The sequence below is a fragment of the Ranitomeya imitator genome, chromosome 6 (assembly GCF_032444005.1).
Source record: "Ranitomeya imitator isolate aRanImi1 chromosome 6, aRanImi1.pri, whole genome shotgun sequence".
In the NCBI taxonomy this organism is placed as follows: Eukaryota; Metazoa; Chordata; class Amphibia; order Anura; family Dendrobatidae; genus Ranitomeya; species Ranitomeya imitator.
In genome coordinates, this window is record NC_091287.1 from 425,863,683 (window position 1) to 425,891,163 (window position 27,481).

Here is a 27,481-nt window from a genome sequence, read left to right on the forward strand (position 1 = left end):
CAGAATTGATGCATGTAATAGATGTGCCTTTTTTGGGAGGCTGCGAGCTGCTATTTTTAGTCTGGGAGATGCCAATATCCATGACCCCTTACCAGCCATAGAATACCAGTCCCCAGCTGTCAGCTTTAGCTTGGCTGGTTGTCAAAAATGGGGGGTACCCCAAACTGTTTTTCTAATTATTTATTTAAATCATTTTAAAAAATTGCTTGGGAATCCCTCTATTCTTGATAACCAGCCTTGCTAATGCTGACAGCTGTGGGTTGCAGCCTGCAGCTGTCAGTTTTGTCTGGCTAGTTGTCAGAAATAGAGGAACCTGCTCCATTTTTTAAAATTATTTAGAGAGCAGGCGCCGGCTGATAAATAATCACGTCAGCAGACACCTGCTCTCCTTATTATTAATTAACAGCTGACGAGAGTAGCAGTCCCATCAGCCGATGCCAGTGACCAGCGGCAAAGTTTTTATCTCCTGTCACAGTCGCGAGCTAATGCTGTCACCTGACAGCGTGGGAACCGCCGCACTCTAACCAGTGGAAATAATTTCACCGCAAATCAGAGCAACCAGTGTTTTTTGCTCTCTCATGAAAATGACAGAGCAAGAAACACCCAGTGTTCAGGAAGCCGAACCCAAACAGCAACACGGACTTCCTGGTGAAGTCTGTGTTCAGAGGCCATCCCCAAACAGCAGGTACTCTGTAAGGACCCCAAACTTTTCTGTTGCGGTTTGCCCACCTCTACTTTTAGCCTGCTTATATGAGGATAATCAGCAGGTTAAAAGAGTTATTAACCTGCCCGATGCCAGCACATAGCCAAATGCTGCAGGAAGAAAATGAACTTTATTCTAGCTGGCAGCATTTGGTTGCAGTCACAGGGGTGGTGCCTGAGCGGGTTCAGTCACTGCTTTCAAAATACAAAGCAGTGTCTGTGGCCACGCCCCCGACCCTGACTGACACTGACTCTGCATTAGAGCTGGCAGTCAGTCAGGGCCAGAGACGTGGTGACAAACATTGCTCTGTATTCTAAGAGTAGAGACGGAACTGACGCCACCCCTGTGACTGATGCCAATTGCAGCCAGGGAGAATAAAGTTCATCCCCCCCACAGCGTTCGGTTAGGTGTGGGCACTGGGCAGATTAGTAACTCTATGAACTTTCACATCAACCCTATATCTGCAGGTTAATAGTGTTTTTGCTTGTGACGTTCTCTTTAAATGTATTTTATTGGGATTTTATGCGATATACCTGACCAGACTTGAGAACCATGGAAGCAAAAGGAAATGGGGTTTGGGTTTTATTTGTAGAAAATAGTTAAAATATATCCTTAATGAAAGGAGTGTAGGTGGTAGAAGGCAATGCAACGCGTTTCGAACGCGACTCTGGTGTTCTTTATCACAGCATTCATTACGGAAAATGGTCAACCCCTATATACCTGCAGTAACTACATACAGGTGAAATGTTCTGATCATGTGATGTCATGTAGGTGGCCGGATACCAGAATGGGTTATCTCAAACAGTCTGCAAGTCCCAAAATTACAAAGAATACTATTTTCTACAAATAAATGCAATTATTTTATGTGGAGGTGGACACCATTTCCTTTTGCTTTCATGTTTCTCACGTCTGGTCAGTACTTGGATTAATCAATTATCCAAAAATCGAAGGCATATGGCACAACTGCAAGCCTACGAAGACATGGTCATCCACCTAAGCTGACATCCCAAGCAAGGAGAGCACAAATTAGAGAAGCATCCAAGAGGCCTATGGTCACTCTGGAGGAGATGAACAGCTCAGGTGGCAGAATCTGTCCATAGGACAGCTATTAGTCAAATACTCCACAAATCTGGCCTTTATAGAAGCATAGCAAGATGAAACACATTTTTGAAACCAAACCATAAGTAGTCTCATTGCAGTTTTCAAAAAGCAATGGAGAGGACACAGCTAACATGTGGAAGAAGGTGCTCAGGCTAAATAAGACCACACCAGAACTTTTGGGGGCTAAATGCAAAACTCTACTTTTTGTGGAAAGCTGATACTACTCATCAATCTGAAAACACCAACCCCACCATCAAATATGATGGTGGCTGCATCATGCTTTGGGGAATCATTTTTTCAACAGGGATAGTGAAGCTCATCAGAGATGATTGTAAGATGGATAGAGTTAAATACAGGGAAATCCAGGAGGAAAACCTGATGGAGTCTGCAAAATATTTCAAACTGGAGTGTATGTTCACCTTCAAGCAGGAAACGACCCTAAACATACTGCCAGAGCTACAATGGAATGGTTTAGATCAAAGGATATTCATGTGTTTGAATGGTCCAGTCACAGTCCAGACCTAAATCCCATTGAGAATCTATGGCAAGATTTGAAAATTGCTTTTTACAGATGCTCTTTATCTAATCTCACTGAGCTAGCGCTAGTTTGCAAAGAAGAATGGTCACAAATGTCAGCCTCTAGATGTGTAAAGCTGGCAGAGACAGACCCCAAAACATTTGCAGCACTAATTGCAGAGAAAGGTGGTCTTACAAAATGTATTGACTCAAAAGGGCGGAATATAATGCACACCTAGTGCGTGTACACCCCCCTTTTGGGATGAAAATTCCTATTAACAGATTACCCGAATGTAAATAGACCCAATTAAGGGGATGCATTAAACCTTGACTTTTATTATATCATCTTTAAAAAGTAGTGGAGTTTTAAAATTACAATAGTGAGCCTGTATTTCTCTTCTTAAGTCAGACTCAAATGTTTTTTAGAGTCCTATCCACTTTGCTGATAATTAAATGGCAAAGTACACACTGTCCTACCTATACCATGGCTGCAGCCCATGGATTATTACAGCATCATTTGGATAACTATCTTTCATAAAGTGCACAGATATCACTACAGCTAACTAAAATCAACACATAGTTTCCCCTACTTTTTTAAGAGAATACAATAGAAAACAAGTTTTAATAAATCCTTTAAATTGGGTTTATTTATCCTTCAGGTAATCTGTTAGTAAGAGTATGAATGAACATCACAATTTTCAAATTTACAATTTTTAAATAACTAGTAAACCTTGTATAATTTCCTTTACATTTCACAAATACTCAACTTAGTGTTAGTATGTCACAGGAGATATATCTGGAGATGAGCGGCTCAGGCAAAATTAGATTTCACCTGTTTGTGTGGATTTCTCTTTGAATTTTACAGTATATCAGTTATCATGCTCTGGTTTCTTACCCCAGGCACCACAGCATAATAATTGTAACATATAAAAAATAAAAAATCATTATATTCATCTCACCAATCACCTCTCTAGTACCTTCATTCCTCACTATCACCCATCCAGTCCTCTTCACAACTTTTGATCCCCTGCCACTCACAATGAGAGACCTGGGAGGGTTCTGTGCAAGAGCAAAGAAGCTCATGATATCATGACATCATGAAGTACGCCTTGACCTTTTGTGCACATGTCTATAACCACCCCGGGACTTGTCAGAGCGGGAAATCCCAGCCTAGCATGAGAGACTCAGAGATTTCAGCTCGAGCGGTGATCAGAAGATGGAACAACGACTAGATAGATGATGGTGAGGAGAAAAGGGACTGGAGATTTGAGCAGTGATGAAAGCATTAGGGTTATTTTTTTTGTTTTTAACTGTTTAATGGCCCTTTATGGCTCAGCCAGCATGGAAGCGATTTACAAAAAAATGTTATCGAATGTGGATTCTTGTAAAGTGCAAGTGGAATTCTATAGTACTTGAATATAATTGCTGACCTCTAATCCGAAAAAAAAGTCAAGTCATTATGGAAATCATAGGATCGATAAATACTGTATGATAATGATATGCAAAATACAGTACATGATTATTGAACCCAAATTTTCAAACCACCTTGACTTATTTAGTATTGAGATTGAGTGCTGCATGCAGAAATCGCAGCACTTATATGCCTTGGCTGCTTTAATGGTTGTCTGATTAATTTTATGCCACGCTGAATAAACTTGGGTACTCAAACCATCAAGATCTGCTGTTGGCATTTCCCTTTGCAATTGCAATCAATGATGTCACAGAAGTGGTCAATGGAAATGAAGTTCAGTGAATGCACAGACTAGGGTAGCAATATAGACAAAGCAGACTGTCACAGTAGCATGAGCAAAATGCAGCCTTGTGTCCTGTTAAAAAACATGTCTGTCGATTATGTGATTTCCATAATTCCATTATCTGTTCTCCTCCTCCTTGATTTTGAAAGTTCGATGCTGAAAAGTGTGTCTATGTATGCATTATACATATACATACACATGTAACTGCAAGTTAATCACACTTCTGGGAAATCAACCTGTCCATTTATGAAGCAACACCGATTGTGTATCAATTTATCCTGCTGTTGTGAAAATGGAACAGACAACAGGTAGAAATTATAAGCAATTAGCAAGGCAACACCTATAAAGGAGTGGTTTTGCAGGGGGTGATCGCAGCAGCATGAAGTGGTGTCTACAACCCACAGAAGTTACTCAAGTAGTGCAGCTCATCCAAGATGGCACATCAATGTGATCTGTGGCAAGAATGGTAGCTGTGTCTGTTAGCACAGTGTCCAGAGCATGGAGCAGATACCAGTAAACAGGCCAGTATACCAGGAGATATTGGGGGAGCATGGGAGGGTAACAATCCATCAGCAGGACCACTACCTTCAACTTGCACAAAGGAAGAGAAGCGCCAGAACCCTGCAAAATGAGCTCCAGCAGGCCACTAACATTCATATGTCAGCTTAAACTGTCAGAAACAGACTTCATAAGAGAGGTATGAGGGCATGAAGTCCACAAGTGGGTGTTGTGCTTACAGTCCAACATCATGCAGGGAGATTAGCATTTGCAGAGAACACCAAGATTGGCAGATTTGAAATTTGCACCCTGTGCTCTTCATGGATGATAACAGGTTAACACTGAGACATGTGATAGATGTATTAGAGTCTGGAGATGCCGTGGAGCTATATTTTGCTGCCTGCAACATTCTCCAGCATCAGAGGGGTCAGTAATGGTGTGGGGGGGCATTTCTTTGGAGTGCCGCATTGCCCTCCATGTACTAGTCTGAGGTACCCTGACTGCCATTAGGTACCGACATGACAATGCTAGGTCTAATATAGCTGAAGCGTGTCATCAGTTCCTGCATGATGAAGTCACTGATGCTATGGACTGGCCTGCCCGTTCCCCAGACCTGAATCCAATCGAGCACATCTGGGACACCATGTCTTCTTTCATCCACCAACGCATAGCGCCGCAGACTGTCCAGGAGTAGACTGATGCTTTAATCCAGGTCTGGGAGGAGATCCCTCAGGAGACCCTCCGCCACCTCAACAGTAGCATTTCCAGGCATTGTAGGGAGGTCATACAGGCACGTGGAGGTCACACACACTATTGAGCATAATTTCCTCGTCTTAAGGAATTTCCACTGAAGTTGGATCAGCCTGTAATTTGATGTTCCACTTTGATTTTGCGTATCATGCCAAATCCAGACCTCCATGGGATATTAAATTTAATTTACCTTAATCATTTTTTTATGTTTTATTGTTCTCAACACATTCCATTATGTAATGAATAAAGATTTGCAACTGGAATATTCCATTCTGTGATTTCTATGATGTGGTATTTAGTGTTCCCTTTATTTTTGTTGAGCAGTGTGTATAAATGTATATATATTTTATTATTATTACTATTATTATTATTATTTTCATTTCAAATTAGTGCAAATAAAAAAAATATTCAAGTCACATATTTAGTAACAATGAAATATGTAAGATAGCAAATTATAAAGAAAAAGAACAGACTCTGCAAGTGGTTATAATATATATTTAGTATATCATTAGTAAATATTATATACAAAGTATTTAAATAAATAGCTAAATTTCTTTTTGGCCCTGGGCAGTGCGATAAAAAATGTTTTATTCACATGACTATGGAATGTTCAACTTAAAGAAAAGGATGCTTTTATGAGAAAACAGTAACTCAGATCATCATGGTATAGACATCCGATTTCAAGGCACATTCTTGGCAAATCAGAGTTCTGTTTTAGTAGGTCAGATCTACAACGGAAAGCATAAAAATATACAGTTATATACAAACTTTGTATATGGAAATATACTGATAATTTAGTAATTTATTACATATACCAAATACTTAATTTTTTTATTTTTGCTCTTATAAGTTTTCAGAAATGGACTACAGTACAAAATAAAAAAAAAACAGAAGAATATTTTCTTATGAATAGGATTGGTCCAGAAATCGTGGGCTACAAGTATACAAGGCCCGGTGAGGTGTGGCTGAAGTATTCTACCTGAAATCTAAGTCCAGCTGACTCTCAAGAACACTGCAATTTCAAGCTCAACTGACCCACGTGCTAGAATCTTGCAGTCACACAGTGCATGCCCCGGAAATCTGTGAGATGTGCACTTCTATATCCCACAGATGCTCATGAACACCGAGACTCAACAAGTGCAAGTGCAGTGTAACCGCAATTCTTTGGTGTTTAGGTCCACTGAACATGCGAAGTCGCTGTGTTCATGGGCATCAGTGGGATGTATAATTCATAAGGAGTGTGTTAGGGCAGATCAGAGTCCTCAGTGCTCATGCTATCAAGAGATTGGGAAGTAGCATATGTGTTTTGAATTAGTCCTATGCATAAGAACATTCAGAGAAAAACAGCTAAAAGACAAATGTAGCCATGCAATTAGTTATTAGGTGTCGATACTGCTGTCAGGTTCCCATTTAGATCTTGATTGTGCAATTATGTTTCAAATAACTGTAATTAATTAAACTAATCAGAGTAGAATTTGAAATTGTGAAATAATAGGTACGGTAAATTGCAAGCTAAACTAATTGCCTAAAATATGGTTTTATGGTATTCATCTGTGATGTACTAATTTACTGAATGACAATCCTCACAAAGTAGATATGTAGTTTTGCATCTGTTACGCATCTGCTCTGATAAATTTATCAAAAAGTCAGGAACAGCTAATATTTTTCATGCACAAGTTCGAAAACCATATTAAATCATAAAGATGTTGTAAGTGAATTTTGTCTAAAGCCAAAAATACTGATGAATAAGCAAATCACTGTGAAATCCAAAATTATAATAATCTGTACAAGTTCCAAAAACCTCACAGGACACAACCACTTTTTTCATTGTCATCTTCTAAAACCGGTCAAATACACTAGATGGCTGTTGGACGAACGATGTTTCGGCCAATCTTCAGCCAACAGCCATCTTAGCTGAATCTCCCATACACACAGGAGCTCTTGTTCGGACAAAAGGTCTTGTGTTCTCTATGAGAAAGCCGTCAACTGACACGTTGGTAGGTGGCTTATCTCAGGGAGAACAAACCAATCTACAGTCCAAAATCGGACACTCGTAATCCACATCTCTTTCCACCATCAGTTGGTCAGCAAATCATATCAGTTAGATGCTGGCGTACTCACTGAGCTTTTGAAACAGAAGACATTTATAAGAAAACGCAGGTGATGTTTTTCCGGAGGCGTCTTCTTTTCCGCCTTTTTGGTCTTTTTTGCAGTGGCCTTGTCCCCAGTTGCCAGATTCAAAACTTTTTAATTTTATATTTAAACTAGCATGCCTGAAAAATGTTCAGTCATGACTTTTGAAGCCAGAAGCAGTTAAAAGAAGCTCAAAAAGACTGAAAATATTACACTGATGTGTTTCATATATTAAATCTTCCTAATATATTTTAATAGCTTTTCAGGTGGATTTCAAGAGGAATCTGCCTGAAACAGAAGTTAATTTATAAACTTTATTGGTAAACCTATGGATTACATACATCTTTTGTATTTTTGTAACTGTTGAATTTGCATTTATAAAAAATTAGTAGGCAAAATCCGCAAATGAAAAACATATTTATCAGAAGAGAAACTGACAAGTTGCAGATTTCAAAAACGCAATTCAGGTTAGTTTACGCTGTGTTAAAAGGATCATGGGCGTGAGACTTAGAGATATCCCATACAAGTTAATGGAACTTCAAGACACTGCAATGTTTGCAAGCCGGAACCATGCAGCTGAAAAAATGTACAGTAGAAGTTTTTTTTAAGGGGGACACACCACTGTGATTTATTTGAGTCAAAGCCAGAGTGAATCCAGCAGGAAAAAATATAATTTTCTTATTCATGTTTCCCAATCCCTTTGAATCCACTTCTAGCATTGACTCAAAAAACTGTTGTGTGCCATTTTGAAAAAAAAACTAAATTCAGTTTATTTTAATTTTACATCATATATAGTACAAACAATAGAAAAGAAATGTAGATTTACTTACAATATTAACTTTTTAGGGTTGTGAGCACAACGGGCTCTTGGCCAACCGTGTTAGCAGCCTTGCACATCTTTTAAAATCTGTACGAAGATAAAACAACATAAAGAGACATAAGAACGAGACTTTTGAAATCATATTAAGTACAGATATAAGAAATCCTTTTTTCACACTTCACAACCTTCTTTTCATGAATCAAGCTCCTTAGCATAGCTGCCAATGCCTGGGGAATATATTTGCATAGTCTAAAACAGTTTGTGCTAATCTGAAATCCACTAGTAAAAAAAAAAGAAAATTGTCAGGTAACTTCCACACATTTACGGAACAAAAAGAGTCTTGCAAATCCAAAAACTGAGAAATGTGCTTAAATTGATTTCATGTTACAGAATTGTAATGATTAGTAGGTATCCAAAGCAGAATTAATTATTCTGTACATTTTATGTCAGTCTACTTACGAGTTGGTGTTGAACAGTCTTTTGTGTTGTGGTAAAGTCGATAGAATTGCTTGCTGCATTCTGCTGAGACTACTACTGGACCTTCTGGAGATAACATTAAAATAATTATTAGCCACATGTTTTGCTGGATTGGGAAACCCACTGCCTACAAAATGTACTGCAAGAAATTGTCAGCAAAGAAATCTGCCTTGTTATTCTTCTCTAATCACCATTTGAAGTTTTCTGCAAATTAGATTTTGGTGCACAGGGGACAGACTGTGCACTGGGATTCTCCTTCCTGTTTGTGATTCCCCAGCCCCTCCGCCTGCCTCCGGTCTGGGAATCTCCTGACTCCTCTGTTTAAAATTTCAGCAATGACCTTTCATTCACTGACAGGATGCAGGTGGAAAGAGCTGGGGAATCATAGACAGGGGCAGGAGACCGAGTGCTCACTCCGGCCCTTGTGTACCGAAATCTAAAGAGCAGAAAACTTCAAAAGGTGATTAGAGAAGAACAAAGCAGATTTCTCCAACAAAGGTATCAATGTAAGTAGTATTACAGCTCCATTACAGCTATGTCTTTACTTTATATTACAAAATTATGATGACAGGTTCTCTTTAATTAAATTTTCCGTTCACTTACATTTTCCATCCACTCATTAATGGTGTATTGGATTTAGCAAAGGGTTACATTTTCCTGTCTACTATTCTTTTTTAATTCCATTTTAATTTTCAGAATGATTTAAGGTACCGTCACATTTAGCGACACTGCAGCGATCTAGACAACGATGCCAATCGCTGCAGCGTCGCTGTGTGGTCGCTGGAGAGCTGTCACACAGACAGCTCTCCAGCGACCAACGATGCCGAAGTCCCCGGGTAACCAGGGTAAACATCGGGTTACTAAGCGCAGGGCCGCGCTTAGTAACCCGATGTTTACCCTGGTTACCAGTGTAAATGTAAAAAAAAACAAACACTACATACTTACATTCCGGTGTCTGTTGCGTCCCCTGGCGTTCTGCTTCCCTGCACTGTGTAAGCGCCGGCCGTAAAGCAGAGCGGTGACGTCACCGCTGTGCTCTGCTTTACGGCCAGCCGGCGCTGACAGTGCAGGGAAGCAGAACGCTGGGGGATGCGACAGATACCAGAATGTAAGTATGTAGTGTTTGTTTTTTTTTACATTTACACTGGTAACCAGGCTAAATATCGGGTTACTAAGCGCGGCCCTGTGCTTAGTAACCCGATGTTTACCCTGGTTACCCGGGGACTTCGGCATCGTTGGTCGCTGGAGAGCTGTCTGTGTGACAGCTCTCCAGCGACCACACAGCGACGCTGCAGCGATTGGCATCGTTGTCACACACGCCGATTCATCGATGTCTGCGGGAGATCCAGCGACAAAATAAAGTTCTGGCCTTTCTGCTCCGACCAACGATGTCACAGCAGGATCCAGTTCGCTGCTGCGTGTCAAACACAACGATATCGCTATCCAGGACGCTGCAATGTCACGGATCGCTATCGTTATCGTTGTTAGGTTGTTCAGAGTGAAGGTACCTTTAGCCCCATAACAAAAACTTCACTAATCCCTAATCAAGATATAACATGGCACAGCAGAACTGCCTGTTGTGTTCATGCAATGTTGGAATCATGAAACCATTGGAAAGTATAAACCTTCATTTAACTTTCTATAAATCCTGATAAATTCCTTTCAGGAAAAAAAATAATAAAAAAAAATCTTGCAATTCGAAATATGAAAACATACTTCGATGTCATCCTTGCAGAACAACTTGGAAGTGTTGAAAGAGCAAAAAAATGCAGTTCACACAGCTGTTTTCTGGCTATAGTAACATAGTAACATAAAAAATCAGCAGAAAATTGGGAACTTAAAACTTAACATTGAGGGTATGTGTCCACGTTCAGGATTGCATCAGGATTTGGTCAGAATTTTTCATCAGTATTTGTAGCTAAAACCAGGAGTGGAACAATTAGAGGAAAAGTATAATAGAAACATATGCACCAGTTCTGCATTTATCACCCACTCCTGGTTTTGGCTACAAATACTGATGAAAAATCCTGACCAAATCCTGATGCAATCCTGAACGTGGGCACATACCCTAAATATTAACATTAAAATATCACAACACAACACACATATAAATCAGAACTCCCAGCAGGGCTAAACAACCGTATATGCCACAAAAACTTGAGACTGATTATGATCCGAAAAAAATCTACCAGTACAAGTGGAATTGCATTGCAAAAAACACAATCAGACATGGGGGACCCTGCATACCCATCAGTGCAACTGGTACATTTACCTCTCTATGTCTCAAAATGCATTAAAGAGATCCATATAGCAGAATTTGGACCAATCTGCAGGGTACCCCATGTCTGATTGTGTTTTTTGCACTGCAATTCCAGTTGTACTGGTAGATTTTTTTGGATCATAATCCGTCACCAGTTTTTGTGGTATATATGTTTGTTTAGCCCTGCTAGGAGTTCTAATTTTGATGTGTGTTGTGTTGTGATATTTTCTGTTAATATTTAATGTTAAGTTTTAAGTTCCCAATTTTCTGCTGATTTTTGATGATTTTTGAGGGATCAATAATCTTGTTTATTTTTTTGTGCTGCTTATATAACATAGTAACATAGTAGCATAGTTAGCAAGGCCGAAAAAAGACATTTGTCTATCCAGTTCAGCATATATTCCATCAGAATAAATCCCCAGATCTACGTCCTTCTAACGAACCTAATAACTGTAAGATAAAATATTGTTATGCTCCAGGAAAACATCCAGGCCTCTCTTGAACCCCTCAACTGAGTTCGCCATCATCACCTCCTCAGGCAAGGAATTCTAGATTCTCACTGCCCTAACAATAAAGAATCCTCTTCTATGTTGGTGGAAAAACTTTCTGTCCTCCAGACGCAGAGAATGCCCCCTTTTGACAGTCATCTTCCTTTGTATAAACAGATCCTTGGAGATATATTTGTATTGTCGCCTTATATACTTACACATGGTTTAGATTGCCCCTCAGTCAACTTTTTTCTAGACTAAATAATCCTAATTTTGCTAATCTCTCTGGGTATTGTAGTTCCCATCCCTTTTATTAATTCTGTTGCCTTCTGTTGGGCTCGCTCTAGTTCCAATATATTCTTCCTGAGCACCAGTGCCTAAAACTGTACACAGGACTCCATGTACAGTCTAACCAGGGATTTGTACAGAGGCAGTATAATGCTCTCATCATGTGTATCCAGCCCTCTTATAATGCACCCCATGATCCTGTTTCCTTGGCAGCCGCTGCCTGTCACTGCCTGCTCCAGGTAAGTTTATCATTAACTAGGATCCCCAAGTCCTTCTCCATGTCAGATTTACTCAGTGGTTTCCCATTCAGTGTGCAATGATGATATTGATTCCTTCTTCCCATGTGTATAACCTTACATTTATCATTGCTAAACCTCATCTGCCACCTCTTGGCCCAAGTTTCCAACTTATCCAGATCCATCTGTAGCAGAATACTATCTTCTCTTGTATTGACTGCTTTACATAGTTTTGGATCTTCTGCATATATCAATATTTCACTATGTACACCTTCTACCAGATCGTTAATAAATAGATCACACACAGATTAGACTGAGGGATTGTCCGCTTCATATTGACAAATGTGTAGGGTATGTCTACACCTATATACTGTATGTAAATATTTAATGTAAAAGCTTATCTAACCTTAATTGCTGTTTCCAATCTGGTAAAATTCTAATTCAGAGGGAACAGAAATTTACACTAATGAGGAGGTGAGACCAGGTGTTTCCCCTCTGGGATGCCCGAGAAGTTAAAAAACGAATGCTTATCTACAAACATATAATATACAAACCTCATGCTTTTCCTACCAAAAGAAAGAAGAATATATAACTTATCCGCAGTACAGAGGGTATTTTACTGATCACTGAGTGTCTGACCCTTGGGACCATGCTTGGCTATTCCCATAGGCAATGAATGGAGCAGGGACTGCTCATCTCCGTTACATTCATGAATTGTTTGCGGTTCTAAAGCCTTGATATCTGGATCACTAATGATCCCAACAGTCAGACCACCATCGATCAACAAGAACCCTCTCCAATTGATGGAGGATATGGGATATACCCCTTTAACACTTTTGCACAAACTCCTTAACAGGGGTTATCCCACCTCTAAATGAAGTCGCACTGGTGATCTATTAATCACTAGTCTGTTAGTTCGAATTCCAATTGACAGTTTTTGTAATGGGAAAGCAATTGTCTCCTAAACTACACTGCAGGAAAATGCAGTATTACAAGATGACTCTTCCATGATCAATGATCTCTTTAAATAATCCTTACCTGTAAAATGATTTATGAACTTTTCTTTAAGAGTGGAATCTCTGGAAAATATTTCTGGAAAAAAAAAACGTACTTATGTACAGATTATTCTTTCTACAATCATAAAGTTAGATTTACAAATGTCAATTGATTTTAACCTGACTCTTATTTACTATCTGTTTATTTTACCTCACTTTGTGACAAATATGTTGTATTATTATTATTTATCATTCCTTATATAGCATCATCATATTCCGTAGCATTTTATATATATTATAATTGCTCTGCCCACAGTCTAATTTCCCTATCTTTGGAGTGTGTCGGGAAACCAGAGAACCCGGGAAAAACTCACGCAAACATGGGGAGAACATACAAACTCTTTGCAGATGTTGTTCTTGTTGGTGATGTAAAACAGAAGCAGTAGTGCTAACCAATAAGCCACTGTGCCTGCAAAGCATTAGTGCTAACCACTGAGCCACTGTGCCTACAAAAAAGCAGTGCTAACTAGGGTTGAGCGAAACGGATCTGACAAATTCAAAAATCGATGACTTTCGGCAAAGTCGGGCTTCATGAAACCTGACCCGATCCTAGTGTGGGATCGGCCATGAGGTCGCCGATCTGCGTGCAAAAGTCGCGTTTCATATGACGCTTTCAGCGCCATTTTTCAGCCAATGAAGGAGGACGCAGAGTGTGGGCAGCGTGATAACATAGGTCTCGGTCCCCACCATCTTAGAGAAGGGCATGACAGTGATTGGCTTGCTTTCTGCAGCGTCACAGGGGCTATAAAGGGGCGTGAACGCCGACTGCCATCTTACTTCTGCCGATCTTAGCATAGGGAGAGGTTGCTGCAGCTTCATCAGAAGAAGGGATATAGTTAGGGAGGGAAGATTAACCCCCAAACTGCTTGTGCTGTAGCGATTTCCACTGTCCAACACCACCATTTTTTTGCAGGGACAGTGGAGGCTATATTTTTCTGCATCAGCTCTGTAGCTTATTAGGCTGACTTATAAGGCTCCCTGATAGCTGCATTGCTGTTTGCACTCTGCTGTGCAAACAACTGCTTTTTTAAAAGCAAAAATCCCGTTGCTCCTTTCTGCACAGTTATCTTGTTTATTTGTCCACACTTTTGTGTGCAGCAGTCCTTTTTATTGCTGCCATACTTTTCCTGAGATCATTGTAGGGAGATTGAAATTGTACTACAGTCCTTGTATTTTTTTCATATATCTTTCAGCCACTTTCTGCCACTTACATTGTGTTGTTTTATACACTGGGCCTGAGTTTTGGTTCAGTCTCCCAAAAAAAAGTGAGATTCAAATTCTCACAAAGTGGATATAGTTCAGTCCTGTTAGTTTGTCGTATGTCAGCCAGCCACTTTCTGCCACTTACATTGTGTTGTTTTATACACTGGGCCTGAGTTTTGGTTCAGTTTCCCACCCCAAAAAAGGGAGATTTAAATTCTCAACAAGTTTATATACACCTTCTACCCTGTTTTACAGTACAATATAATGGTTGTTATTTTGGTTAGATTTTCCAAAAAATGAGGATGTCTGGTGGAAGAGCCCGTGGCGGTGGTTGCCAGCTGGTACTGATGATGGTGATGGTGGTGGTGCATCTGGTGGTAGTGGCAAAAGCACAATAGCACCTAAGGGTGCGAACTCTTTATTAAACCGTCATTAAAATGAACCAATCATGGATTTCAAATTATTTTTCCCCACCTTCCCCTGCTGACACGTAGCTTGCCTGAAAAATGTCTTGCTTTTGAACTCCTCTTACTGACTTCTCCAATTCCTCCATTTGCAGCTGCTGAATATCCACCATAGGCCATTTTTATACCTCCCTAAATGGGCTGACTCCCCCTACAGGGCCATGGTCACCACCTGGCGCAAGCACCCGTGCGAGTGCCGTTTGCCTGGACAGGTGGGTGGGCCCACTCTTGGGCGACGGCACTGGCACAGGGTCCCTCATAGTACAATGAAGTGTCTCTGATGGTGGTGGTGCACAACCGACATCAGACACACCGTCGTAATATGAGGGGCTCTGTGCCAGTACCGCCACTCACGAGAGAGTGTTCCCCCCGGCTTCAACAGTGCTCTACCACTTGCAATACTTACCTCTCCCTGCTCCACCATTGTGTAGTCTGTGCTATTAAATCCTTCAATGGCACGGCCAAAACAAATTTGTTGAAATGATAGATGATAGTTAAAATATACAGGGGCCCTGGCCTCCATTTAGACCAGATAATACTTTGCGCCTACTACCACTGTCTGCTACTAAGCAGAGGAGCCCACCCCTGTACCTAGCTATGCCACCTGTTTATTTATGAACAATTTTTTGGCAGACATTTAGCCCACTTTATTATTCGGGCCTACTAACTTAGTCTGCTACTCATTACAGTTTTCCAACACTGAGCAAAGCAATGTCACCTGTTTATTTATGAACAATTTTTTGGCAGACATTTAGCCCACTTTATTATTTGGGCCTACTAACTGTGTCTGCCACTCATTACAGTTTTCCTCCACTGAACAAAGCAATGCTACCTGTTTAGTCCTGTTACCACTTTTGAACTGCATTTAGCCCACTTTATTATTTGGGCCTATATCTGTGTTTCCTCCTCATCCTGCCCATTGCCCAGCCACTGCTAGATGAGTCTGCTGGTACATTGACCCAGACTACTACATTCCCCTTGCACTCTACACAGCCAGAATCTGACCCTGCTGAAAGTCAGGTTCCCCTTCCCGCATACTATACCACCTTACACGAGGACAAAGAGGAAGGTGCAGATGAAAGTGCAGGTTCCTTCATCAGGTGGGGGGGCATAGTCATTGGCAACGTCACTGGCACAGGGCCCCTCATAGTACGCAAAAGTGTCTCTGCCAGTGGGAGGCACCACCCGCCGTCAATCACACCGCCATACTATACTGCCACTTTTTATAACACCACAATAACAACAACACTCGATTCGGCCGCCCCACTCATGCATAGTAAAACTCGTACAATTAACAGGCAGCCCTGGCTGACCAGCCTGACCAAAGAATTGAGACGGGCTTCCAGGATTGCTGAGCGGAGATGGAAGCGATCCCACTCTGCCGACCACTTCACTGCATACAAGCAGTCCCTCGCCAGCTTCAAGTCTGCGCTCACTGCCGCAAAACAAACTTACTTCTCATCCCTCATATCCTCCCTGTCCCACAACCCTAAACAGCTTTTCAACACTTTCAATTCTCTACTCCGTCCCCCCGCACCTCCTCCTTCCCCCCTCATTTCTGCTGATGACTTCGCCTCTTTCTTTAAACAGAAGATCGATACGATCAGAGAAAGCTTTGGCCCACAGCGCCCACTGCCCCTCTTAGCTGCTCAACCCTGCTCCTCCAAAACCAGCTTCTCCACCATGACAGAAGATCAGCTCTCCACCCTCCTGTCAAGATCACACCTCACCACCTGCACGCTTGACCCGCTCCCATCCCACCTCATCCCTAACCTTTCCACGGTCTTCATCCCAACCCTAACGCACCTCTTCAACCTCTCACTCACAACAGGTGTCTTTCCCTCATCCTTCAAGCATGCCAAGATCACACCCATCCTCAAAAAGCCCTCCCTCGACCCATCCTCTGTGTCTAGCTATCGCCCGATATCTCTTCTCCCTTATGCCTCCAAATTGCTGGAGCAACACGTCCATCTTGAACTGTCCTCCCACTTCTCCTCCTGCTCCCTCTTTGATCGGTTACAATCAGGCTTCCGTTCCCATCACTCAACTGAAACTGCCCTAACTAAAGTCACCAATGACCTACTAACTGCCAGGAGCAAGCGACACTACTCTGTCCTCCTTCTCCTGGACTTGTCTTCTGCCTTTGACACTGTAGACCACTCCCTTTTGCTACAAATCCTCTCATCCCTTGGCATCACAGACTTGGCCCTTTCCTGGATCTCGTCATATCTGACAGACCGAACATTCAGTGTCTCCCTCCCCCACACCACCTCCTCACTTCGCCCCTTGTCAGTCGGTGTTCCTCAAGGCTCTGTTCTAGGACCCCTACTCTTCTCCATCTACACTTTTGGCCTGGGACAGCTCATAGAATCCCACGGTATGCAGTACCATCTCTACGCTGACGACACGCAGATCTACCTCTCCGGACCTGACCTCTCCTCCTTGCTTACCAAAATCCCGCACTGTCTGTCTGCCATTTCAGCCTTCTTTTCTGCTCGCTTTCTACAACTGAACATGGACAAAACAGAATTCATCATCTTTCCCCCATCTCACTCTACCCCTCCACCAGACCTATCCATCAATGTCAATGGCTGCTCACTATCCCCAGTCCCACACGCCCGGTGCCTCGGGGTGATCCTCGACTCTGCCCTCTCTTTCAAGCCACATATCCAAGCCCTTGCCTCCTCCTGTCATCTCAAACTCAAAAATATTTCCCGGATCCGTGCTTTCCTTGACCGCAACACTGCAAAAACGCTAGTGCATGCCCTTATCATCTCCCGCCTCGACTACTGCAACCTCCTACTCTCTGGACTCCCCTCTAGCACTCTGGCACCACTCCAATCCATCCTACACTCTGCTGCCCGACTAATCCACCTGTCCCCCCGCTATTCCCCAGCCTCTCCCCTGTGTCAAGCCCTTCACTGGCTTCCTATCGCCCAGAGACTCCAGTTCAAAACCCTCACACTGACATACAAAGCCATCCACAACCTGTCTCCTCCATACATCTGTGACATGGTCTCCCGGTACCTACCTACACGCGACCTCCGGTCCTCCCAAGACCTCCTTCTCTACTCCCCTCTCATCTCTTCTTCCCATAACCGCATCCAAGACTTCTCCCGTGCTTCCCCCATACTCTGGAACTCTCTACCCCAACACATCAGACTTGCGCCTACCATAGAAACCTTCAAAAAGAACCTGAAGACTCATCTCTTCCGACAAGCCTACAGCCTGCAGTGATCCTCAACCTACTGAACAGCCGCACAGCCAGCTCTTCCCTCTCCTAGTGTATCCTCACCCACCCCCTGCAGACTGTGAGCCCTCGCGGGCAGGGTCCTCCCTCCTTATGTACTCGTGTGCCTTGTTATCTGCTCATGTTTAATGTATTTGTCTATATTTGCCCCGTATTCACATGTAAAGCGCCATGGAATAAATGGCGCTATAAAAATGTATAATAATAATAAAAATACTATGAGGGGCCCTGTGCCAGTGGGCCCCCTGTTGTGAATTCCGGTCTGGAGCTCCCTCCTGTGGTTGCTAATGGTATTTTTGTGAGTTCTGCCCTTGGGCTCCCTCTGGTGGTTTCGAGTGGAACTGCTGCTCCTTTAGGTAGCTATAGCAGCTGCCTTCACTAATCGCCTTGCCTGGGTTTGTTAAACCTGCTCTGGGCTTTAGTCCATGCCTGCTGTCAATGTTCTTGGCTGGATTTGGTTCTCTCCTTGGAATTTTCATATGGCCAGTCCTTGTCTGCAAAAGATAAGTTTTTGCTTGTTTTTGTTTGTCCATTTGTTTGGACTCTATTGCTTTGCAAATATGTCTCTTTTTGTCCAGCTTGTCACTATGTCTTATTCAGGCTAGCTGGAAGCTCTGGGAAAGCAGATTTGCCCCTCCACACCGTGAGTCGGTGTGGAGTTCATTTTTGTAATCTCTGCGTGGATTTTGTAGTTTTTTGTACTGACCGCACAGTATCCTTTTCTCTCTGTCTATCTAGTTTAGTATTGGCCTCCTTTGCTGAATTTTGATTTCATTTCTATGTACGTCACTTCCCTCTCCATTCACAGTCAATATTTGTGGGGGGCTATCTTTCCTTTTGGGGGTTTTCTCTGAGGCAAGATAGCTTTCTATTTCCTTCTTTAGGGGGAGTTATGTCTTAGGCTGTGAAGAGGTGTCTAGGGAGAGTCAGGAACATCCCACGGCTATTTCTAGTGTTGTTGTTAGGATTAGGGACTGCGGTCAGTAGAGATACCACCTTCTCAGAGCTCGCTCCATGTTGCGTTTTAGCCACCAGGTCATATCAGTGTGGCCTCTTAACCACCAGGTCATAACAGCCCCCCCCTGCTTGCTCAGGATCACGGCACTCTCAAAGTTGAAATACTTACTAGGGTTGAGCGACCTTTACTTTTATAGGATCGGGTCGGGTTTCACGAAACCCGACTTTTCCAAAAGTCGGGTCGAGTGAAATCGGCCGATCCTATAAAAAAAGTCGGGGTCGGGGTCGACCGAGACCCGAAACCCAATGCAGTGCATTGGGTTTCCATGGTTCCCAGGGTCTGAAGGAGAGGAAACTCTCCTTCAGGCTCTGCGATCCATATTAAAGTGTAAAATAAAGAATTAAAATAAAAAATATCGCAATACTTACCCTCTGACGCGCCCTGGTACTAACCGGCAGCCTTCCTCCTTCGAATCCGCGCTTCCAGGACCTTGCCGTGACGTCGCGGTGACGTCGCGGCTTGTGATTGGTCGCGCGGCCGCCCATGTGACCGCTCGCGCGACCAATCAGAAGCCGTGACGTCACCGAAGGTCCTTCAAGCGCTGATTCTTAGGAAGGAAGGCTGTCGGAAAGAAGCAGGGCGCGTCCGAGGGTGAGTATATTCCTATTAGGTATATACTCACCCTCGGACGCGCCCTGCTTCTTTCCGACAGCCTTCCTTCCTAAGAATCAGCGCTTGAAGGACCTTCGGTGACGTCACGGCTTCTGATTGGTCGCGCGAGCGGTCACATGGGCGGCCGCGCGACCAATCACAAGCCGCGACGTCACCGCGACGTCACTGCAAGGTCCTGGAAGCGCGGATTCGAAGGAGGAAGGCTGCCGGTTAGTACCAGGGCGCGTCAGAGGGTAAGTATTGCGATATTTTTTATTTTAATTCTTTATTTTACACTTTAATCTGAATTCCGATACCAATTTCCGATATCTTAAACATATCGGGAATCGGTATCGGAATTCCGATTCCAGATTCAAAAGATCGCCGACTTCATGGCCGACCCCACACTGGGGTCGGGTCGGGTTTCATGAAACCCGACCTTGCCAAAAGTCGGCGACTTTTGAAATTGATCGACTCGTTTCGCTCAACCCTAATACTTACCTCTATTCTGTGTTTCCTGGGTCCAAATCTTGAGCCAGCCTTACCCCCCCCCACAACTTTAGCCAAATGACCCCCAGTTTTCACTGCCTAACTATTATTTTAAAGTAAATTAAGATTGACAAGCTTAAGTAATAAGAATTGATGTTTTTGGCATTAAAATGGGCACTGTAGGTGTTTTCCTGTCCTCCACTCTCTGCCGACTTTGATTCCCCATTAACTTGCATTGGGCTTCGTGTTTCAGTCAGCCCCCGACTTTTCACAATAATCGTCCGATTTCACCCGACCCGACTTTTGACAAAGTCGGGTTTCGCGAAACCCGACTTGATCCGAAAAAAGTAAAAGTCGCTCAACTCTAGTGCAAACCACTCAGCCACTTTTCCTGCAAAGCATTAGTGCTAACTACTGAACCACTGTGCTGCTTTTTCCTGGCTTCCTTTAACAAAACTATATAAAATAGCCATACTAAAGTGTTTTTTTTCAGACGATATACAACAGATTTTGATGGCTTACTAGTACCTATCTCTGAGAACCCAAATCTTAGAAAAAAAAATGGGAGTACTCACCAAGTAAGGTAGCCACACCTTGTGGCAGGCGGAAGAGAGAGGTGGATATTAAAGGTTCTCTGTCAGCACAGGGTGACTGTTAAGAATGAGTCCCACTGCTCGGTGCTTTATGGCATGACAATTATTTAAATACACCTTCCCCCTTGCTTTTCATCCCTCTATCTTCACACCCCTCTTCTTTGATTGACAGTTCAGGCTCATAAAGCTAGAGAAGTGTGGAGACAGCTGGAAAACAAGCCTGTGGGAAGGTGAAAGAAATTAACTGATTGGTCACGCTATGATGCAACAAGCACCGTTGCCTGATTTGAACAGTCATCCTGTGCTGACAGTGTCCCTTTAAATTTGGTTTGCTGGTTTGCTGGTAGATTTTCAGTGTAGGAAGTATTAGCAATTTCAATAAAAAGGAGATGTTGACTACATCCTGATTGTATAATTATCTTTTACCAAAGTTCACCAAAGATGGCCCTGTAACATCTAAAGAGATGTTATTTATGGTTACATGGAAAATTATGATGTCTTAAAAATATATTAGATTAATAGGCATCATAAATGGATGAAGTGACGTTTTAGGACGGTAAGTATATGTCTTTTAAATCTTCCAGATAGTCATGGAAATAAATCTTATGACTTTTGAAACCCATTATCTTGTTAGCAGGCATATTATTAATTATATGCTAAAGACTCAGGCCGGCGTCACACTTGCGAGTTTTACGGACGTATGAGCGCAGAAATTACGTCCGTAAAACTCGCAAAACAAATGGGACAATTATTCTCTATGCCCCTGCTCCTATCTGCCGTATTTTACTGATCCGTATAATACGGCTTTCTACGGCTGTACAAAATCGCAGCATGCTGCGTTTGTCACCGTACTGCGCAAGAAATACGCCAATGAAAGTCTATGGAAGCGTGAAAAATACGGATTACACACGGACAAGCAGTGTGACTTGCGAGAAATACGCAGCGGTGTTAGAGAGAAAAGCCGGTAATTCATTGCGGTGTACAGTAAAATCACACTGACAGCTTCCAGTCCAATAGGTAGAATTAATGTGTACACATAGAATAGGTATATATATATGTCAGTGAGACACATATATGTATATATATTTATATTTATTCCAGCGCTAGACAGCTTTAAAGCCGATAATTCAATTACCGGCTTTTGCTCTCTCCTTCCTAAACCCGACATGATATGAGACATGGTTTACATATAGTAAACCATGTCTTCTCCCCTTTTTTTTTTTGCATATTCCACACTGCTAATGTAAGTAGTGTGTATGTGCAAAATTTGGCCGTTCAATCTACTAAATTAAAGGGTTAAATGGCGGAAAAAATTGGTGTGGGCTCCCGCGCAATTTTCTCCGCTAGAGTAGTAAAGCCAGTGACTGAGGGCAGATATTAATAGCCTGGAGAGGGTCCACGGTTATTGCCCCCCCCCCCCCTGGCTAAAAACATCTGCCCCCAGCCACCCCAGAAAAGGCACATCTGGAAGATGCGCCTATTCTGGCACTTGGCCACTCTCTTCCCATTCCCGTGTAGCGGTGGGATATGGGGTAATGAAGGGTTAATGCCACCTTGCTATTGTAAGGTGACATTAAGCCAAATTAATAATGGAGAAGCGTCAATAATGACACCTATCCATTATTAATCCAATTGTAGTAAAGGGTTAAAAAATACACAAACACATTATTAAAAATTATCTTAATGAAATAAAAACAAAGGTTATTGTAATAATTATTCTACGCCCAATCCAGTCACTGAAGACCCTCGTTCTGTAATAAAAACAAAATAATAAACCAACAATATCCTTACCTTCCGCAGATCTGTAAAGTCCAACGATGTAAATCCTTCTGAAGGGGTTAAAATATTTTGCAGCCACGAGCTTTGCTAAAGCAACGTTGTTTGTGGCTGCAAAACCCCAGGGAATGAAGGTAAAGTAGGCCATTGACCTATATTTACCTTCATTTGCGGTGAGGCGCCCTGTGCTGGTTGTCCTCATATGAACTCGAGCTTGGGAGCTTTCTAGGAAAGTTCCCACGATCTAGGAACAACCAGCAGAGGGCGCCTCACCGCAAATGAAGGTAAATATAGGTCAATGACCTACTTTACCTTCATTCCCCAGGGTTTTGCAGCCACGAGCAACGTTGCTTTAGCAAAGCTCGTGGCTACAAAATATTTTAACCCCTTCAGAAGGATTTACATCATTGGACTTTACAGATCTGCGGAAGGTAAGGATATTGTTGGTTTATTATTTTGTTTTTATTACAGAACGAGGGTCTTCAGTGACTGGATTGGGCGTAGAATAAATTATTACAATAACCTTTGTTTTTATTTCATTAAAATAATTTTTAATAATGTGTTTGTGTATTTTTTAACCCTTTACTACAATTGGATTAATAATGGATAGGTGTCATAATTGACGCCTCTCCATTATTAATTTGGCTTAATGTCACCTTACAATAGCAAGGTGGCATTAACCCTTCATTACCCCATATCCCACCGCTACACGGGAATGGGAAGAGAGTGGCCAAGTGCCAGAATAGGCGCATCTTCAAGATGTGCCTTTTCTGGGGTGGCTGGGGGCAGGTGTTTTTAGCCAGGGGGGGGGCCAATAACCGTGGACCCTCTCCAGGCTATTAATATCAGTCACTGGCTTTACTACTCTGGCGGAGAAAATTGCGCGGGAGCCCACGCCAATTTTTTCCGCCATTTAACCCTTTAATTTAGTAGATAGAACGGCCAAATTTTGCAGATACACACTACTAACATTAGTAGTGTGGAATCTGCAAAAAAAATGGGGAGAAGACATGGTTTACTGTATGTAAACCATGTCTCAAATCATGTCGGGTTTAGAAAGAAGAGAGCAAAAGCCGGTAATTGAATTACCGGCTTTAAAGCTATCTAGCGCTGTATGAAATATTAATATATATGTATATATATGTGTCTACTGACATATATATATATATATATATATATATATATATAGACAGTATATATATATATATATATATATATATATATTTTTTTTTTTTTTTTTTTTTTTGGGACACATGGATTGCTTCTATAGCGGTATGTTGGTTTTGCAAGCCTGCGAGAAAAACACGCAGTACGGATGCCATACGGATTACATACGGAGGATGCCATGCGCAAAAAACGCTGACACACCCTGCCTACGGAGGAGCAACGGACCACTATTTTCAGGACTTTTCAGCATATTACGGCCGTAATATACGGACCGTATTGTTTTACGCTGTGTGTGACGCCGGCCTCATAGTGGCATTTTAAAATGTAAATCAGTACATGACGATCTAGGATTTATTGTACATATTGTGTTCAATTATTACTGCATCTTTAATATATCACAAGCTGAAGTTAAATTATTTTCCAAATATGACATTTTAATTTTTTGTTAATCGATTATCAGTGAATTCTATCCACTACGAGACATACTTTAAAAAGAAGGTTGAAGACACAAAAGAGCACAGTAAGGTCAAAAATACTCTGTTGTAAAAAAAATCACAGTAATAGGCAAGTGCTAGTCAAAAGATGGAAAAAACAGGGTATTTGGTTGATAAGTTTTTTTGCAAAAAAATGTATACTAAGCTGCTCCACCAATCGTCAAGGTATACCCATATAGAGCAGTCCTAACTAATGTATATAATCCCTATCTGATGTATTTAAAAAGTCCTACAGACTTGTTCATTGTGCAAGTAGCCCATGTGTTTCTGGTTCTATAATTGTTCTCTTGTTTCTATAAGACTAGGGAGTAAACCACTCCTTATGGGTCATTTGCATCAAAGCTGTTCCATCCAGCATGTCCACATGGATATTCCCTCTCTGAACCCTCAGGAATTATATACATTAGTTAGGACTGATCTATATGGGTATACCTTGACGATTGGTGGAGTAGCTTAGTATACATTTTTTTGCAAAAAAACTTATCAACTAAATACTCTGCTTTTTCCATCTTTTGACTAGCACTTGGTTATTACTGTGATTTTTTTTACAACAGAGTATTTTTGACCTCACTGTGCTCTTTTGTATCTTCAAGTTTCTTGGTGGTGTGTGAACAGGTTCCTACAGACTTGTTCAATGTGCAAGTAGCCCATGTGTTTCTGGTTCTATAATTGTTCTCTTGTTTCTACAAGACTAGGGAGTCCACCACTACTTATGGGTCATTTGCATCAAAGCTGTTCCATCCAGCATGTCCACAGGGATATTCCCTCTCTGAACCCTGCTTATACAGGTACTATACAGATGATCAGGTTTTTAAATACATCAAATAGGGATTATATACATTAGTTAGGACTGCTCTATATGGGTATACCTTGACGATTGGTGGAGCAGCTTAGTATACATTTTTTTTGCAAAAAAAATGTATCAATTAAATACCCAGTTTTTTCCCTCTTTTGACTAGCACTTGCTTATTACTGTGATTTTTTTACAACAGAGTATTTTTGACCTCACTGTGCTCTTTTGTGTCTTCAAGTTTCTTGGTGGTGTGTGAACAGGTTCCTACAGACTTGTTCAATGTGCAAGTAGCCCATGTGTTTCTGGTTCTTTAAAAAGAAGCTTATAGCAGGTGTTGATTTGGTACATAAGAATCTCTACATTTTGGGACTTGAGAGTTTGAAGATTGTTTGGCCAGTTTTAGAGTTGAGCATATTAATTCAAGATGAATCGCAAACCTCTTTAAACAACCTTTTAACTTTATTAGAGAGGGTTGGAAAAAGGTTAAAAAACCTTTTCTTGCCTCTATTAAGCCCTCTCCATGAATGTCCTGCTGCCATTGGAGAGGTGGTATACTTCCATCTGCTATAAGGCAAGATGAACTTGAAGGGGACAATATGGGGTGAGACAGGTCATAGTATTGAGAGGGGCAAGGTGGGTAAAGTACTGTGTGAGAAGATACTATGAAGATACTATGGAGAGGTGGCGGCATGGTGTGAGAGAACATTGTGAAGAGGGAGCAATGTGGGAGGAGAGTGTGGAGATGGCAAGGGTGAAAGAGAAAACAGTGTAGCGTAAATTGTGGACTGTATGACGGTTATAACTCATAAGAGAGGATGGTATGGCAATTAAAGTTCACAAGAGCAGAAAGTGTGCTGTTTCTGGTTTGTAAGAAAGGACAGAGTGATGGTTATGGTTCATAAGCATGGACAGAGTGCCATTTATAATAAATGCGGACAGAGTGGCAGTCATAGCTCATAAGGGCAGATGATGTAGCAGTTATAGTTCATTAGAGCAAACAGTATGGCAATTATAGTTTACCAGGACAGACAATGTGGCAGCTATAGTTCATAAAGGATCACAGTATGGTAGGTATAATTAACAACGAAGAACTGTGAATGGTTATACTTATCCTATTGGACAAATAATACCTTGATGCCAAACTAGTCTGTCTCTGCCCTCTGCTGATTCTTCCCAGCACTGCTGCAGGTGATTGACAGGTTTCACCCTGTGAACAAATGAGGGAGAGACCTGTCAATCACCTGCAGTAACCTTGGGAAGAGCCGGCCAATGACAGCTCACTGCACCTGAACTTGAACTTGTGCTCGTACTTCCCCACTTGAGTCACTATCAGGAAATATCCCCCTTTTTTTCTTTTTATTAGCACTAGTCCCCACCCACTGGGTTAGTTCTATCCATTAACTATATACTATCTTATAGACTAAACATATTGTCCTTATCTTATATCCTATTCCGTTGCTAAGACAATTAACTATATGAACAGTACTCATACTATCCCAAGTCTAGCCCTATGCACTATGTACTACTCAAATTATACATTAACACTCTACATTCTTATATGCTGTACATTACCATCATACAAAATGAAAGACAAGCATCACTATTAATATAACATATGAGACCGCATAACACTGTACACATAGCACGATTGTTGTCTTCAGGGTAGGAAAGCAGCAGAACAGTCCATCCCTTTTACACAGCCACTCTCTGACTCATGCTACCCATAATTTGGGCAGCATGAATCTAACAGGTTCCCTTTAAAAAGGTACAATTTAGGCGGTGCTTTGGTAGCTTGGTAGAAAGCAGTGAATGGTAGATTAAATCCACCTCAGGAAATGGAAGATGGCACCAGGAGAGAACATGCCAAGGCAACAACCGCGGTAATGAATAAATAAAGGAATCAGCGAGGTGGCAGAGTGCTGTCCAGCAAAACTGTGAAATGCAATGTTCAGAGAATATTGTTAACTTTTTTAAAGTCCACAAATCCACAGACCGCAAACTGGTCTTCAGCTTTGGACAAACGCATTTATTAAGTAATCAGTTAAGGAAAGCTCCTGTCCACAGACCACACTCTGACAAGCAACAACTCTTCCTATTAGGCCACACATTCTTGTCAAGTGAAGCAGAAAAAGTGCCTGAAATTCCTAATAAATGTAATACAGTAAATGTACAAAATGTTTGTTAAAAAATAATAATAAACCAAGAGCCAACCCTGTGAATTATATGTGTTGTATCACAGACCAGAATAGTTTACAGTAAACAAAGAGGTTCTATTGAACTGAAGATAACTATTGAATGTAAATTGTCTACTTTTAATGCATTAAATAGACTCACATCAAATTGTTTGGAATAGTATGGGTAGTGTTTGCTTTGATATTTCTTTTATCATTGTGTTAATCCAGGTTTGACCTAGTTTTAATTCTGAAAAAAGGCTTAAGACGCAGATCTGTTTCCATTTTGTATATATAATGCATACAGTGGGTACAGAAAGTATTCAGACCCCTTTAAATTTTTCAGTCTTTGTTTCATTGCAGCCAACTGGTAAATTCAAAAAAGTTCATTTT

At 41.6% G+C, this 27,481-nt stretch overlaps 1 protein-coding gene across 1 annotated transcript in view; it reads right to left on the reverse strand.

Annotated features, from left to right (window-relative positions):
* Positions 1 to 5,797: 5,797 nt before the first annotated feature.
* The window catches only part of ALKAL1 (ALK and LTK ligand 1), a 183,261-nt gene continuing 161,577 nt past the window's right edge, over positions 5,798 to 27,481 (reverse strand). Inside the window, exons 2-5 of the mRNA XM_069731335.1 lie at positions 13,063 to 13,116; positions 8,735 to 8,818; positions 8,286 to 8,362; positions 5,798 to 6,050 (exon numbers count right to left, since the gene is read on the reverse strand). Coding sequence (XP_069587436.1) covers positions 8,298 to 8,362; positions 8,735 to 8,818; positions 13,063 to 13,116 — 203 coding nt within the window. The 3' untranslated portion in view covers positions 5,798 to 6,050; positions 8,286 to 8,297. The remainder of the gene's footprint in view (positions 6,051 to 8,285; positions 8,363 to 8,734; positions 8,819 to 13,062; positions 13,117 to 27,481) is intronic.